General features: G+C 42.5%; 1 protein-coding gene across 1 annotated transcript in view; it reads right to left on the bottom strand.

The window, feature by feature from the left end:
- Positions 1-18,432, bottom strand: part of CHD6 (chromodomain helicase DNA binding protein 6) — a 132,304-nt gene that overhangs the window by 52,117 nt on the left and 61,755 nt on the right. The window contains exons 17-18 of the mRNA XM_081096942.1: positions 12,467-12,662; positions 526-690 (exon numbers count right to left, since the gene is read on the bottom strand). Coding sequence (XP_080953068.1) covers positions 526-690; positions 12,467-12,662 — 361 coding nt within the window. The remainder of the gene's footprint in view (positions 1-525; positions 691-12,466; positions 12,663-18,432) is intronic.

The following is an 18,432-nucleotide window of genomic DNA, read 5'->3' as shown; positions in this document are numbered from 1 at the left end:
AATACAATTTAAGAATCTTAGCTGCAATTTTTATCCCCCTTAGAGGGGAAAAAAGATTTTATTACTTTAAGCTGCTAATCTATTCATTCATTTATTCACTGACCATCACACATTGAACATCTTTAATATGCCAAGGATGGTTAGGGGTGTTGAGGGATACAGATAAAATAGGTTCCATTGTCTGGAGTATGAGGTAAAGCATGGTGACAATAGATCATTTAGAGTTAAGTGTTAAGATCTACTCACTTCTAACAGGCACTGTTAAAAACTCTGTTTCCTGAAATGTTACTGCATGTTGGGCAGTCCTACCACATAACTGTTCCTACAGATTTCCTTCATCCATCTATCAGATGCAGAGACCTGACCCGAATTACCCTCTAGTGTAGGGTATTACCCAACAAAGTTGTTTGGCCTGACTGAGTTTGGTTTAGAGTTCATCTTAAAACAGCTGTAGGAAGGAAGAATCCAGAGGCCCCATCTGTGTGACACATGCTCAGGCTCCAGCGCAGGTAATGTCATACTCACTCCATTGGTGCTGCCCTTTCGGTTGATGTCCTGAAGAACAGCCTTATCCAGACCCAGCTTCAGGCTGGCCTTATCAAACATTTCTCGCTCATAGGAGTTCCGAGTAATGAGGCGATACACCTTCACAGCTTTACTCTGGCCTATCCGGTGACATCGGGCCTGAGCCTGGAAAGGAAGGAGGGTCATACACATCATGTCACTAGATATAATGGCAGTGGCCCAATGAATAGGGAAATGCTTAAGTTCCATGTGGTATGAGTGGTCAGGTCTCAAAGTTATGAGTCATGGGACAGAATTCACCAAAATGCCAGCTGCTCTTTCAAGGTCACTTATTTCATCACCCGCTATTTACTGAGTGACCACTGTGTACTAGGGTAAAGTGATGAGAAGAACATGGCGTACTCCCCTCCCTAGCCTGTGATCTTAGTGGAGGCACTCATTCCCAGGATCCGGTCCTGCTCTTTTGGGAAATGCCTCAGGGTTGGCAGCACCACTTTTTAATTTTACTACAGCAAATTCCACACACACAAAAGTAAAGTATAATAACCTCGTATAGACAATGCTGTTTCATCTATTATGCCTCTACCCGCCAAGATCATTAGGAAGCAAATCCTAGGCACCGTATTGTTTCATCCTTACACATTTCAATATGTATTTCTAAAGATAAGAACTCTTGTAAAACATATTGTCATTGCCATACTTCAAAAAATCAATACTCAGTTTCTTCCAATTTCCCTGCTTATCTCATACATACTTGTTAAAGCTCGCTTGTTTGGATCAGGATCCAAGGAAAGACATTGCACTGTAACTGGTTGATATGTCTCAAGTCTCTTAATCTATAAATACTCCCTGCCTTTGATCTCTTTTTTCATATGTAATTTTTTTTTTTTTTTTTTAAGAAACCAGATATCTGTCTTATAGTTTAAGACAGTCTACATTTTACCATCTTCATTCTGGCTGTGTCTGAGAATAAGTGCCCCTGCTCCTTGTATCTCCTCTAAAGTGGAAGTTATATCTTGAGACTTAAGCAGGCAAAGATTTCATTTTTGGCAAGTGTATTTCATAGATAGTGCTGAATTTCCATCAAGAGGCATTTGATGTCTGGTTGTCTTTATTCTGAATTGATGATCACTGTCTAGATCAATTGTTTCATTAGGATTATAATTCCCCTTATCAAATTTTTGGTTACCCTGATGATACAGTTCATATAGGAGAGACAAGCTAAATGTTTAATTCCTTCTCTTTATTTAATCAGTTTCCAAAATAATATCCACCAAAAGCGACTAAGGAAGATTTTTACTATTTGGTTTAAGAAGCACAATGAAGTTACATTTAAATACATGTCCTATGTTTTATTGCACTGCTGTTATTATTCCTATTGCTGTTCAAAAATGGCCTGTGAGAACATTTTCAAGTTGGCTCCTGAGTTTTTCTGACATGATCCAGTCAAATATAAAAAGGAGGGAGACTAGAATAAACTCTGGTATTAGAATGGAGTAGGAGGTATCAGGATGAGCTCATGGTTAAAGTCTGTGTGTGTGTGCACGTGCACACACATGCACACGTGTGCATGCATACATACATACACATACAGATAAAGAAAAAGATATGGGTATGTCTGTGTTTGTGTTTGTATGTTTCAAGGCGTCCTAGTTTCTTTGATAGGAAATGGTAGTTGGAGACAACAGCCTGGATGCTCTAGAGGTGCTCACTGCTACTGGTTGTCATTGTTTCTAGCCTATTAAATGGGCAAAAACGGAAGTGTTTGTGTGTGTGTACAGTACATATAGCCATTGCACACACAAGACAAAACACATCATGAGATCATAACAATATTTTACATTCATTAACCATGTATCCGTATCTCTTCAACCATGTTTAAAAGCTCAGTTGTTAACTACAACGTCGTCACTCATTTGATTTATCCCACTATATATATAACAGTCTCAGAAAAACAGTACCATTATAATCTCACCAAAACATAATTACTGAAAAAGATGTAAGATTTTTGTTTTCACCCATTTAGGGTTATATCCCACTACATATATACAGTTAAATCACAGTGCTTTAAACACCCACTTGCAGGTAGGTTTCTTTTTCACAGTGGTAGGGTTAGCAGTTTCGAAACTACTTTCTGTGTAATCTAGGATTGAGCAAATTAGTACATATACTGAGAGTTGAAAAAGGAAATTACAAATATGGAAAGTAGGAAAACTAGAATGACTGTGGTGTTAGAATGGGTTGGAGGTTATCAGTGTTAACTCATGGTTAGGTGTGCACATGTGTATATACACACATGTAATAGATGTGGATATTCATAATTAAGTTTATGTATACACTTGTTCATATACACATATACATATGAAGGCATGTTATACATATATGCATATTTATATTCTCTGTGTGTATGTATTCCAGCTATGTTCACTGAGAGGGTCTAGAAGCAACAGCTTTCCAGTGGCAAAGAATACAACTGACTCTCTGATCTTGGTTTCTAAATTCCATTGTTCATAAGACAGAACAAAGTCATGTTAGAGAAATGGCTAATTGAAGGGCTGGGGCAGACAAAGTATAAGATGAGCCTAAAACATATTACTGTGCCAGGATGCAAGGAAGTACTCACACAATGATGGAGACATATTAAAATAACATTCGAAACTTGAGGAGGCTGCCATTGGCTAAGTCTAGGACTATTTGAACATCAAAAGAAATAAAGATAGCAGTGGAATATAACCCACTGAATAAAAAAGAATTCATGAGTACATACTGACATAAATAAATGGGAGAAAAGGGAAAGCTTTTTTATAGTAGTAGCCAACAAAATGTAGGGTGACAGAAAATCACCACCTTGCAACCATCATAATGATGACTGATTCAGGCAAAAATAATCAATGGACACTAAAATCAATGTGTAAAATGTTGATGAGGAACAGGATATTTACATTGTTTCAAACTATCTATCCAAAATTGCTTATTAATTTCAAAGGGAAAAAACAGCAACTTATAGAAGTCTGGCAGATGCCACTTAACTAAGAGACCAAAGTCTGTTATCAGACAAACAGACATCATATGTTCCTCTTATGATATGTTGACAAGGACATATCACTTCAGTAGTAGTATTACTAAACCTGAATCAATCCTGAGGAGACACAAACAGAAACTGAGGGACAGTCTATAAAATGTCTGGCCTGTACTCTTTAAAAACATCAAAGTCATAAAAGGAAAGAAATATCGATGAACTGACTCAAGTTAAAGGAGGCTAGAGAGAGGAGAACTTTATGTAATGGGTGATCCTGGACTGGATCTTAGGGGGAATAATAGCTATAACGAATGTTGAGAGAAATGACAGAATTTGATTAAGGACTATGGATTGGAGACAGTATTCTCATTTCCTGATTCTGAGAACTGAACTGTGTTTATATAAGAGAATGTCCTGGCACTTAGGAAATACACTCTAAAGCAGCGGTCACCAACTGGTGGTCTGTGGACCACTGCTGGTCCGTGTGGTCTGAAAGGTTGGCGACTGCTGCACTAAAGTGCTTAGCGGGCAACTTACACTCAAATGGTTCAGACAAAAATGGTGTGTGTCTATGTGCATGCGCATATTATGTCTATGAATGCACTCAGAGACACAGAGGAGAGGGTTAAAAAGGGCAAAAATAATAGAGTCAATGTGGCAAATGTAAACAGTTGGTGAACCTGGATAAAGGGTATATAGGACTCGCAAACTGAAATCATATCAAAATGACAATGTAAAAATATTAAATATAGGCATTTGAAATAATTTCTTTCTTGAGTTCATGCTGTTTACTTGATATACAGCCAGATTCAACTGTTTTGTTTTGCTTTAGAATTTTAAAAATAAATTTTTCCCTACATTAATTTAATCACAATGAAGAGGGTGGGAATAAAAAAAACTAGACCCAGTATCTTTGGAAAATGATATTTTGATTGTATACTGTAAGACTAATAACCAAAAAAGCCACTATGTAGTCCAATATTGCAAGTTGGTAAATTTACTTTTCACAGAATATGGGTTAGTAATTCTGAAATTAGTATACTTATGTGTATATTAGGATTGAACAAATGAATAAATATACTTTGTTATGATAGAAAAGATCCAGGCTTCTCACAGCCAGGGAAAGGAGTTACAAATAAGGAAGTGGGAAAGGCTAGAAAGAATTCTGTGGGGTTGGTCTGGAATCAGAAATCTCACTATGGATGGACAGAAATGGAATAAATAGAGACGTGTGGTATGAGCATTTGTGTTAGTATATATATATATATATATATATATATATATATATATATATATACACACATTTCTTAACTCTGTCTGCTCAGAGAGACTAGAAGCAATAATACTCCAGTAGCAATGGGCATACCTAGTACCAAATAGTTTCTAAATGCCATCCTCAAATAAAAGGAACGAGGGATCCATGGAGAAATGGCCAATTCCACGGCTAGACCAAGAAAAATGGGACATGAACCTGAACACCTCATGGTCCTAGAAAGGAAGAAAGTGCTCAAAAACTGATGGCAGCCTGTCACACAACACAGGAGCCAACGTGAAGGACCTACAAATGACCAAATCTGAACAACAAATTAAGTAATGAGAGTAATCTACACTAATAAAAGAGAAAAATGGTAATTGGCGTACGGCGCTACCCTTTTCATGGGCTAATCAGGGCTATATGCAAATTAACTGCCAACTAAGATGGCAGTTAACTGCCAACAAAGATGGCGGCTAATTTGCATATGTAGGCACAATGCAGGGAGGCGAAAGGGAAAGCAGGAAGAAGCCCCCTGCCACTGACAGTGATCGGAAACCCAGGGGGGAGCTAAGAGCTGGGGGGCAGGGCAAAGGCGGCCCTGGGGCCGCCTTTGCCCTGCCCCCCAGCCATGATCGGAGCATCAGGCGCCTTTGCCAGCCTGGCCAGTGATAGCAGGAAGTAGGGGTGGAGCCAGTGATGGGAGCTGGGCACGGTCGAAGCTGGCAGTCCTGGGAGCTAGGGGTCCCTTGCCTGGGCCTAAAGTGGAGCCCACGATCACGGGGCCGCTGCAACTGTGGGTCCCCGCTGCCCGGGCTGGACGCCTAGGCCAGAGGTGTTAGGCCTGGGCAGGGGCAGAGTGGGAGATCGCGGGGAGCTGGGAGTCCCCTGCCCAGGCCTAACGCCTTGGCCAGAGGCGTTAGGCCTGGGCAGGGGCAGAGCCTGCAACCGCGGGGAGCTGGGGGTCCCCTGCCCAGGCCTAATGCCTCGGCCAGAGGTGTTAGGCCTGGGCAGGGGCAGAGCGGGAGATCACGGGGAGCTGGGAGTCCCCTGCCCAGGCCTAATGCCTTGGCCAGAGGCGTTAGGCCTGGGCAGGGGCAGAGCCTGCAACCGCGGGGAGCTGGGGGTCCCCTGCCCAAGCCTAATGCCTTGGCCAGAGGCATTAGGCCTGGGCAGGGGCGGAGCCTGCAACCGTGGGGAGCTGGGGATCCCCTGCCCAGGCCTGACACCTCTGCCGGAGGCCTCAGGCCTGGTTAAGGGGCCGATCTGGTGATTGGCCATTGGAGGGTGATGAGGGTCAACTCCTCTGGCCGAGGTATCAGGCCTGGGTCGGGGGGGCGGAGCCAGGGATTGGAGGGATATGATGGTCCCCTTGCCCAGGCCTGAAGCCTGGGTCAGAGGAGTCAGGCTTGGGCGGGGGGTGGAGCAAGTGATCAGAGGGAGATGGGGGTCCCCTGCCCAGGCATGATTCCTGGGCCAGAGGCCTCAGGCCTGGGCGGGGGTCAGAGCCAGTGATCGGGGGGAGATGGGGGTCCCCTGTCCAAGCCTGACACCTCTGGCGGAGGCATCAGGTCTGGGCAAGGGGCCGATCAGGCGATCGGAGGGTGATGGGGGTCTACGCCTCTGGCCGAGGCATCAGGCCTGGGCAAGGGGCCGATCCTGCGATTGGAGGGTGATGGGGATCAACGCCTGAGGGCTCCCAGTATGTGAGAGGGGGCAGGCTGGGCTGAGGGCCACTCCTCCCCACACACACACCCAGTGCACGAATTTCGTGCACCGGGCCCCTAGTCCTATATAATAAAAGGGTAATATGCAAATAGACCAAATGGCAGAACCAAATAACCAATCAAACTGTAATATGCTAATGATATGCTAAGGCTGCTCAACTGCTCGCTATGACATGCATCAACCACCAGGGGGCAGACAGTCAACCGGTCGACCACTCGCTATGTGCACTGACCACCAGGGGGCAGATGCTCTGACCAATAGGTTAGCTTGCTGTTGGGGTCTGGCCAATCGGGACTAAGCGAGATAGGCTGGGCATGCCCTGAAGCCCTCCTGCGGTCCCTCCCTGGCCCAATTATGCACCAGTGGGGTCCCTCAGCCTGGCCTGCGCCCTCTTGCAATCTGGGACCCCTTGTTGGAGAGCTGGTTTCTGCTTGATCCCGCAGGCTACTCCCCTTGAAAGGGCTCATAGCTGGGGAGTGCTGCTGTGGCACCGTGAGCCTCTCCTGATCAGGACTGATTGAGCACAAGCCAGCGGCAGGCACAGTGGGGCTGGGATGAGTGGGAGCTGCCGGCAGCGTTGGACTGTGGGTTTCAGCCCGATCCCTGCAGGCCACCCAGAGGGACCCCACCCATGCATGAATTCGTGTACCAGGCCTCTAGTGAATTAAAAACCCATAAAATAAATATTATTGAGTTCATACTGACAAGTAAATAAATGGTGGGCAAAGGTCAACTGTTCTTTATAGTAGAATTCCAATTAATATCTGCAGAAGGAGCGACTGCAACAGAAAATTATTCTTAGCCAAACACCATAATAATAATTAATGAAGGCAAGAACCATTGATGAATGCTAAAATAGGCAAAAGTATGATGAAAAACAGGTTAAAGTCTCAGAATATCTCCTCCCAAGATAATGATTAATTTCAAAGGTAAAAAGAGTTACTTTACAGTGGAGAAACCAGGCAGATCCCACTCAACCAAGTAATCAAGATTAACATCACGAGTAAGGTATTGACATCATATGCCTCATGATATGATACACAGAAAAGGTCATAACATCACTTCTATGATATTCTTGTCCAAAATGCATAACTTCAAAATCTGATAAGAAAACATCAAGCAAACACAAATTGAGTTCTAGAAAACAGCTGGTCAGTACCCTTCAGAAGTGTCAAGGTCATGAAAAATAAGGAAAGACAGAAGCGATTACAGATTGGAACAGGCAAAAGAGTCATGACTTTTAAAGGAAATGTGAGCTCCTAGATTGAATCTCAGACCACAAGAAAAACATCTGTAGGAAACTGAAGGAATATGAAGAAAGTCTGTGATAAAGTATTGCATCAATGATAATTTTCTGGTTTCAATAATTGCATTATGGTTATCTATAATAATAAAAGGGTAATATGCTAATTAGACCAGACATCCTTCTGGACAAAGCCGGGCCAGAGTGAAGCCTGGGTCCCGGATGCCTGCCTGTGGCCAGAGGAAAGCCCGGGTCCTGGGTGCCAGAGGGAAGCCGGTGCTGGCAGCCAGGGGAAGGAAGGCCTACTCTTGCACGAATTTTCATACATCGGGCCTCTAGTATAAAATATTAACATTAAGGGAAGCTGGGTGAAGGGTCCTAGAACTCTGCACTTATTTTGCAACATTTTTAAAGTTTAAAATGATCTCAAAGTAAAGTTGTTTTTTTTAACAGACTGATGAATCTCAGAAGGAGTGGGGGCAGGAAGTGATTAACCAAAGAACTTATATGCATATATGCATAACTCACAGACACAGATAATAGTGCAGTGAAGGCCTGGGTAGGGGGCAGCCATGGGGTAGAGGGTGTCAAAGGGGGAAAAAAGGAGACATCTGTAATACTTTTAACAAAAAAGATACATTTAAAAAATTAATTTTGTTTTATAATGCTATAAAATACTTAGGATGATTTCAAAGTCAAAAATGCAATAAGGCACCCGGCTGGTGTGGCTCAGTGGTTGAGCATCAACCCATGAACCAGGAAGTCAAAGTTCGATTCCCAGTCAGGGCATATGAGCTCAATCCCTGCTGGGGGGCATGCACGAGACAGCCGACTAATGTTTCTACTTCTCTCTCCTTCTCCCTTCCTCTCTCTGAAATCAATAAAAATATTTTTTAAATGCAAAATGGCATATTTGGAAAAACTAGCTTCTATCCCTGTCACTTCCATCGTATTTCCTCACTCCCCCCATAGGTAACCATTTAAAAAAGTTTTTTGTCCTAACCGGTTTGGTTCAGTGGATAGAGCGTCAGCCTGCGGACTGAAGTGTCCCGGGTTTGATTCTGGTCAAGGGCACATGTGCGGGTTGCGGGCTCAATCCCCAGTAGGGGTGTGCAGGAGGCAGCTGATCAACGATTCTCTATCATCATTGATGTTTCTCTCTCTCTCTCCCCCTCTCCCTTCCTCTCTGAAATCAATAAAAATATTTAAAAATAAAAAAGCTTTTGTTTTATCTTTCCATGGGGCAGGGGAAGGAAGAGACAGCCTTTTTAGATAAATGCTTGCATACTTTTCCACCTTATTCTTTTCACCCAACACTATATTTAGGTGTCTGCAAACATAGTCCTCATTCTTTTATATATGGCTTAGTCAATCAGTCTTCTGTTACTGGACAACTAAGCCATTTAGTCTTTGACTATTACAATTAGTTGCCACAACTTCTTTCTGTATCTTTAGTGGTAGTTAAATCTTTAGTATCAGGGGAAGGTTTGATGGATAACTCTGGTAAAGAAAGGAATCAAGATAAGTGATACAGTTTATGGAATCTATAAAGCAGCAACAATATGTGGCCATAGAATTTACAATGATTTTTCTTTTTCTGGCTCATCTAGTGTTGAGAGTAAATTACAGGAGGAAGTTTAAGAAAGGTTCTGAGCAAAGGTCTAATAAGAGGAGCACTGCAGACACTGTTAGTTACCTCTGTGGTATCCACATTTCCTTTCTTCCTCATTACCGAACCCTGATTCTTGCAAAGGGCAGCAACATGTCCTCATGAAACCACTTCCAGCCTCCTGGAGATGGCAAGGTAACACAGGTCTAGACAGTGAGATGTAGCAGAAGTGTACTGGAGATATCTGGGAAGGTTCTGCTTCCTGAAAAAAGCACCACACCTTCCTGACTGGGACATGAAGTATCCATCTGGGAATCAAGAGGATGTAAACCACATTCACTGAGGATGGAGGAGCAGAAAGACAGAAGGAACCTGGGACTCTGATGACACTATGAAGCCAGCCCACTAGTCCTGACTACACATCTCTGGGCTTCTCATTAACTGAGAAAAGCAAACCTGTTTGGGGGACCACTGCCACAGGCAGCTAAATGATACCAGGAGGTAAACATATGCTCTACCAAGATGACTTACCTGAAAGATAACAAGATGAATCCTGTCACATTTAGAGACTCGTCATTTTACAGTAAAAAATCCAACATTTAATCAGGTATTCCTAATTTTTCAAACTCACATACAAAAACATGTGGTAGAGAGAGAACTAGGGCAGCAACCGAGATGAAGTCCAAATAAGATCCATCAGCAAAGATATATATATACAGAACCCTAGAGTAGTTAGGCAAGTGGGAGCAGCGGTGCCACCCCCACACAGGAAAAATTATAGAGCTCTGATGTGCTCCTGCACAATTTGCAGGCCCACCGTTAGTTCTTTAGTTTTTAATATATTTGAGGTGAACAAAGGCCTATAAAAAAAGTAGTGACGTTCAGATCCCAGTGACTGCAAAGGGAAGAAAGGGGGAGTGGCTTAGTTGCCCAAGCAGTGAGATTTTAAATTGATTCAGGCCTTTAATTGACTATTGTCACTTTCAAGTCCAGAACTTGGCAAAACCTCTCACCATGCCTTTACAATCATGTGAAAATAAAATAGTTGGTACAAAGAACCAAGCATAGTGCTATATCCTTTCTTGACCTTTATACTATTTCAAGTCATTAGCTCTATTACATTTAAAAAGCAGATTTTCTTTAATACTTAAAAATACTACTTATTACTTGATGTAAAAACTGCATAATCAGAGAGGTTAAAGAAATTACTACAGTGCTATTGGAACCCAACCACTTTTAGCATGCTGGTATAATACTGCAGCCCAGTTTCTACACACAAGTATTTTATTTCAAGCCTAGCAATTTTACATTGCTCCTGCCAATCTACAAGTCTGCCTCCACAGGTCACCTACTCATGCAAGAGAGGAATTAGGCTCTTGGCAGCATGAGTCAGGGAGTACTGGGAAGCGGCCCTTCCTTTTGCAGGCCTACATTTGGGCTCAATAAATGTGTCAATAAGTCAGTCAAGAGCTGGCTGAGAATAGGAAGGAGAGGAGTTGACAGCATGGGAAATGGAAAAGGATACTTTGGGGCAGCAGGAAAAAAGGAGCAGGGAGTGAAAGAGAGGACACTGACAAGAGAGGCAGGAGAGAACTCAAAGAAACCTGACTCACTTTATTTGGGATTGAGACTGTACAGTAAGGGCCTGGCCCACCTGCTTCAGGGGTGCCACCTATGTTCACTCCCACCCTAAGTGGGTATACTTTTTATTCCTCTGTCTGGAACATTCTTCCTTCTGACCTTGTAATTTAAGATCCTTCCTCATCATTGAGGTCTCTGCTCAGATCACCTTCTTAAAGGAACCTTCCTAGACCACTTTCTAAACCAGGGCATCCAACCCTCATCATTCTTATCCCCTTATCCTGTTTTATTTGTTTGTAATAAGTATTGCTCTTTGCAACTCATATATTTTTCCTTGTTTACTGAAAACAGTGCCACACTATTTGTTTTATAATGACTTTTCCCTCTGAGTTTTAGCCAATTGTCATCAGTTTAATAATTTAAAGGACTGGTTGTTTAACTAGTAGACTGCTTTCTTCAAATAAAATGTTGCCTGGAAACTCATTAAATGAAAAGGACAAAGCAGAATGCTCTGTGTGAAGTGGTGGCCATGGAAGAAGGCTCAACAGGCATCAGCTTGGCTCTCCCTCCTGGCCTCCCTTCCCTTGTGGAATCCCCTGGGATACCTCTTCAGTTTTGTGAAGAAGCAGCCTCCAAACTTCTCTTATCAATCACTGTGCCATGAAAAGGTTGTGAGGCACCCACTACTCTCCCTACCTTACACTCACACTCCGAGTATTAGAAGATACACGAAGATACACTTAGGATAAATTTATCGTTAATAATAATGTAAATCTATATTCTAAATGATCTTCTTGAAAAGTTAGAATCTCTTTGGCTAATTTACTGTCTAGTCTGGTCACTGTTTCAAACAGGGTTGATGAAGAACTCTAAACTGGAAGTGTTAGCTTTGCCATTTTCTTGTTTGTCTCTGCTTACTTTTTAAATGTATGAACTTCAATCTTCGAATAACTTCAATCTTTGTAAATCATCCTTTAAAGTCACCATTATTTAACTTGGGTAACACTAGAAAACACACCCTGTAAATCCACTTAAAAGGGCATATATAAACTCTGCATTAAGTGCAAAACAAATGAGCTAGTGAGGATGCCTGTCAGCCCTGACACACCGTGGAGCTTTCCCACCCCTGTGTTATTTCTCTAGCGGAATATGACATATGGCCATCTAACAAACAAGCCGAGTGAAAATGCCAGAACTGAGGATTAGTCAAGCTTAATAATTTTCTTTATGTCTGATGATGATAATAATAAAGTAGTTCAATTCTATACTTGGCTACACGCTATGAAATATCATTTAATTTTAAGTAAAAGGAAAAAACAATTCTCTGATTAGTAGGAAGGGCCAGCATTTACTTTTCATTCAGTTCCCCCAGGTCGAGGCCTTAAGCCTGCCCTCTGGCTGACACCATAGCATGGAACATGGCAGACACTCTATAGCCAAGCCAGGCCCTGCCATAATGTTCTTGGGTTCGGGGTGGCTCAGGCAAACAGCAATCATCCTAATGGTTACCTGCAAGTCATTTTGAGGGTTCCAGTCTGAATCAAATATGATGCAGGTATCAGCGGCTGTGAGATTGATCCCCAGGCCTCCCGCTCTGGTGCACAGAAGAAAGACAAAGCGGTCTGAGTCTGGCTTACAGAACCGGTCGATGGCTGCCTGGCGCAGGTTTCCCCGTACTCGCCCATCAATTCGCTCATAGGTGTATCTGAGGGGACCCAAACGAACGAAAGCCCAGGTGTTAATCATGACTTCAATGGAGAACAGCAAACAATGCAAGAAGCTGTTGACCGATGGCCTTAAATCCCTCACTTCTAAATATGGACCAAATGTCCACAGTAAGAATCCCCACCCTCTACATATGCAGCAGGGCAGACATCTAAACCTGCATTGCAAAGTGTTGCCCCTCAAAACAAACAAAACCCAAACCAAAACAAAAAACCAGCCACAAACTAAGGAGGACTAGGAGAATTGTAAACATAAAAAAATATCAATTCCCACTGCCCAAATAACTTATTCTCAAGTCATTTCCCAGTTTTAACTTGCACTGAATGTGATCATAAGACCCAGAAAAGCAAATAAAAGCCTCAACCACCTGCTTTCAGTTGTGCTCATAAAAGGAATCAGAGTTCAAATCAGCCCCTCGCTGCTTTCTGGGAAACTGAAAATGGGAAGAAGACTATAATGACAGGCAGTCCCTTGATGTCTGGGCAGGTCGTCTCTAACCTAACAGTTACTCCACGCTTTAAATATATTTTATTGATTTTTTACAGAGGGGAAGGGACAGGGATAGAGAGTTAGAAACATCAATGAGAGAGAAACATTGATCAGCTGCCTCCTGCACACCTCCTACTGGGGATGTGCCTGCAACCAAGGTACATGCCCTTGACTGGAATCGAACCTGGGACCCTTGCATCCGCAGGCCGACGCTCTATCCACTGAGCCAAATCAGTTAGGGCAACTCAGCGCTTTAGAGGTGCACAGCAAACCCTCCAGGCTTACAGCAGAAACCAAGGTCTTCTGGGCAGTATATTGCCAAGCAAGTAGGGAGAACTCACAGAAAATGTTTTGTACTATGTCAGGGGTGGGGAGAACTAAAGAATTTTTAAAGCAAAATAAAGTGAGGAAGTAAAGCTGAATATCCTTAAGAAGGCATATATCTGTGTGGAAGTTAAGAAATAAAGGTGGAAAGCACGGTGGAGGAGAGGGGAAAAGGAAAGAGAATAAGAATGAAACACTATGGGGTCATATTACTATCTGTCTACCCAATTAGAAAACACAGACGGTACCTTTATGATGAAATAATGTAATTAATAGAGCATTAAAATATTGAGCAACCTGGACAGCTGCTTAGAGTCTTATTCTTTTCTTACTTACCCCTGCCAACACATGAATTAACAAGGGAATGTTGCCCTGGACCCAATTTGACCTCCAAGCATGAATTGGTTAGTAAAGTAGAAGTAACAGAACCTTGTGAGAAGAGGATCAAGTCATCCTAGACCCAACAACAGTCAAGAACATGAATCCTGATGAAAATCTTATCAGTAGCCAGAATTTGGGAAATCTGGCCTCTAAAAATTCAGATAAATAATTGGCAAGAGAATAAGAATAGACAGTCTAGGGGCAGATAACTCTGTGTGGGGATGACTCTAGACAACTAAATGTGGTAACACAATCCTGACTTCCTTGAGGAAAAGGAAACTCCATGTAAAGAAATCACCCAAGGAAATCCATGTAAAGAAACCAAACCAACTCAGACTCTAAGGGACATGTAGCACAGCAAAGAACCAAGTCCGAACATGTGTCTTCCTTTTACAAAGCTGCAGTGCACCCATACCTGGAATTACAGGTGTAGACTTTCTTTTTTTTTTTTTTTTTTTTAAATGTAACAAACTTAGGAATAATATTTGAAACTACAGTAGCAAATAAAATGAGTGGTGATGACAGGATTGTCATGACGATCTTATAAGATAAAAGATAAGAGTTACATTCTAAATTCTATAAAACGATGAAGCAATTAAATAAAATTATCATCCTATATAATAAAGAGGTAATATCCAAATTGACCATCACTCCAACACACAAGATGGCCACCCCATGTGGTCAAAGATGGCCGGCAGGGGAGGACAGTTGTGGGCGATCAGGCCAGCAGGGGAGGGACCAGGCCTGAAAGGGAGGGCAGTTGGGGGTGGCCAGGCCGGCAGAAGAGGACAGCTGGAGGGAACCAGGCCTACAAGGGAGGGCAGTTAGGGGCGATCAGACCTGCAGGGGAGGGCAGTTGGTGGGAACCAGGCCTGCATGGGAGGGAAGTTGGGGGGGCAAGGCCTGCAGGAGAGGACAATTAGGGATGACCAGGCAGGCAGGGGAGGGCAGTTAGGGGCAATCGGGCCAGCAGGGGAGCAGTTAGGCGTCGATCAGGCTGGCAGGGGAGTGGTTAGGGGGTGATCAGGCTGGCAGGCAGAAGCGGTTAGGGGCAATCAGGCAGGCAGGCAGGCGAGCGGGTGGGAGCCAGCAGTCCTGGATTGTGAGAGGGATCTCCGACTGCAGTCGGACATCTTCCAAGGTGTCCTGAATTGGAGAGGGTGCAGGCTGGGCTGAGGGGGACCCTCCTCCCGGCCCGTGCATGAATTTCATGCACCGGGCCTCTAGTTCTTACTGTAACAGCCACAGCAACAATATTAGCAGCAACCAAAGTGTCAAGCTCTGTGCCAGGCACTGTGATACATGCTTTACATGCACCATCACATTTAACTCTCACAATAATCCTATGAGGTAGTTTTACTGTTACCATCCCCATTTTACATTTGAGGAAATTTCAAAAATAACAAAAACCCATACAGTCAAATAACTTGCTATTACCTAGCTGGTAAGTGAGCTAACTCAGATCCATTTGATTCAATCAAAGTCCACACTCTTAACCAGTTTGCTGTGTGGCCTTCATATTGTGCCCTACATTTCAATGCAGCAGAACAGAAAGGTTTTCCTAAAAACTTAGAAGAGAAAGTTAAATAAGAGACACCAGTAAACTTAGGAAACTTGTAGTTCTGGTATAAAATGAAAAAAGAAACTACAGGTATCAAAATGATTTTGATAAATCAATGCAGCAAGGATCTGGCCTGGGTGGATTCTCACAGCAGTTGGGCCATGTATGTGATGTGTGGAAGAAGCACAGGATTTGGAGGCAGGAGACAGGGCTGACACAATGAAACAATAGCAGCTACCACCCCCACCATCACACATGCCAATGATTAACACCACAGGCACAGAGGACTCAATGTTCTTTGACAAGACACCCGCAGCCATCAGAGAGGAGTGAGATGCCCACGGATCTGAGTGAGGCAGGGAGTTAGCATAGCCTTGGGAGAAGTCAATGAATATGATGTCATAGCTTGGCCATCACCCAAGGAAAGTTATTTCCATAAAATTAGATACCGTTCTGCCAGCTATGACTTAACAATGGTTTTAGAAATTGTGCAGGATGATTGGAACATTAATTCTCATTTCCATCACTTGTTCAGTTTTGAGGGAGTGCTCTCGAAGAACACAAAACTAAAATAAAATAAAAATTCAATTATTAGAGTTTTTCCCAATTGTTCCTCATCCCCTCACTTCTGAGCCAAATCCTTTGGCTATGCCCTCACCCTGGATGAGAGTATGGCATGAAATTAAATGGGAACAAAACCAAACTGACAGCTGGAGAAGCAATGAGGCTCAAAAACAAAGAAAATCTGAGGGCGAATAAGTCTGAATGAAGAAATCAGACATCATAAAATTCCCCACACCAAACAACAGTGCAGCAATTAACCCTCTGCATCAACTGTATTGTGAACAAAATCCCTAGGAGTTGATGTGGTTCATGAAACTGTAATTCTGAGTCATTGTCAAATATCAATGAGAAGCAGGTGGCACTCTGGGAAACCTCTGTGCACTTTGTTTGGGGAGGAGGAGGGGGTGGAGGGACACATTTTGGCACAACAGAAAAATGTTCTCACAAGGCCTAAAGGAAAATGAATGACTTTCTTGTCTCCCAGCAATAAACAGCTGGAAAACATAAAGAGTGAAAAATCACCCATTCACGACAGCCATAAACATAAAACACTTAGCATGAAAATTAGTAAGAAATATGAAGGATTTGGCAATATGACACTAGGAGCTATGTTGGTTTGTTCACCATGTCCCTAACACCTACAGAGGTTCTAGCACAAGGTAGGCACTTCATAAATATTTATTAAATCAACAGTGTATATAAAAGACCTGAATAAGTGTAGTGAACATTATGTTCTTCAATTCTGTAAATATGTCAATCCTACTCTACTAAATGTGTAAAAGCAAATCAAAATCCCAATAAATGGATATATGTATATAGAGATAAATACAGATGTATAAATGTGTGTACACACACACACACACACACACACACACAACACACACACACATAATTTTTTAATAGTGGGAGACTGAAGTAGTCAAGGATAGACTAAAAAAGAATAATTCTGAAGTTCATCTGCAACAATATATGAGAAAGGACTAAAACTATTGATCAAAAGAACAGAAAGGTTAGGGATATACCCAGCATATATAATAGCTCAGTATATTTTATGGATAGTGTTTTAGATGAATTGGGGGGAAACATGGACTATTTAATAAATAGAAAATTAGATATATTTAGAAATAAACTAGGTTAGATGCTCATTATATACCACTTATCAAAATTACAGAAGGATTGCAGACTGACATATCAAAAAAAAAGAGAAATCCAGTTAAAGATTATGAATTAATATGCATATTTTATCCGTTTATCTTCCCAAACTTCTAGTAAAATGATAGCTAAAGGTTGTTTATTTTAAAATGCATAATACATTCCCCCAAATAAACCCCAAACAGAACAGGAGAAATTATAACTAAATTCTAGAAGATGGAAAGTCAGCTAAATGGTATTTAATTTAAAGAAAGCAGAATGCCAGGTGAGAAATAACCTGATTTAATACTGCAGAATACCCAAAGGGATCGGGCATTGATGGCATCAGATGCTCCTAAAAATGGGGATGCAAAGAGTCTAAAAACCAGGGGAAATGGTTGAGTATCAGCCCTACAGATCACACATCCCTGCCCTGAGAGGGTAAAACAGAAGAACCATACCCTTCTCTACCCTAAGGGTTACCAATCACAGTTAAAGGTAGAAGTATTAGACTGAAAAAAGGAAAGAGAGAGTGCCTACCTCTCTCCACCCTGCTTCCCTACAGTCAGCTCCAAGTACAATCAAGTTCCCAGCCTTTAGGCTAGGGAAAGGAAGGAAACATCCAAAAATACTGACACTGGAGATTCCCCAATGAAATGGTCCATCTAGACGACTAGTGTTTACAGATGCAGAGTGTGACCCAGAACCAGCAGTCCTAGCCCACATACTCAGAGCTTCCAAGCAGCTCGACAGTGCACATCAACTGATGACTAAGATCTGAAACACAGAGACTCTGCTTCTGGTATGGAGGGGCAAGGTCCTAACACACCAATTCTCAGCAAATAACAACCACAAAGTCCAGGTGAAATACAGAAAACAAAACAAATGAACAGAGAAATTTCTCTGAGGGCCCTGGAGAGTTAAGGAAAGCAGGCAGATTTTGGAGAGCAACAGAAACTTGTGGTTTTGAGCAGAGGAAAAGCCACACAGTTATGGTGGCAAAGATGCAGGGCAACTACAAATCTGATAAAAAGTCACCGTGTTTCTAACCAGAGGCTTGAGGGGAAAGAGAATCGGGCAATCAGGACTACCAGAGGGTGAGAAGACAACTCTAGAATGTAGAAAGAACAGAGAGGGTGTACCCCAAATTCTGGCTATAAACTCTACTCAAGTCTCTGGCTGGCCTCTGACTCACACATGCTTGGGGCAGACTGAGAGTAGTCTGAGCTGAGACTGGAGCTGTTATCTACTAGAGACTCGGACAGAATTTGCATTTTGAGTCACATCTCATATAATACCT

This window comes from Myotis nattereri, assembly GCF_964212035.1.
Source record: "Myotis nattereri genome assembly, chromosome: 8".
In the NCBI taxonomy this organism is placed as follows: Eukaryota; Metazoa; Chordata; class Mammalia; order Chiroptera; family Vespertilionidae; genus Myotis; species Myotis nattereri.
The sequence above is the reverse complement of the archived record's forward strand: the minus strand, read 5'-3'. Positions and strand labels throughout refer to the sequence as shown.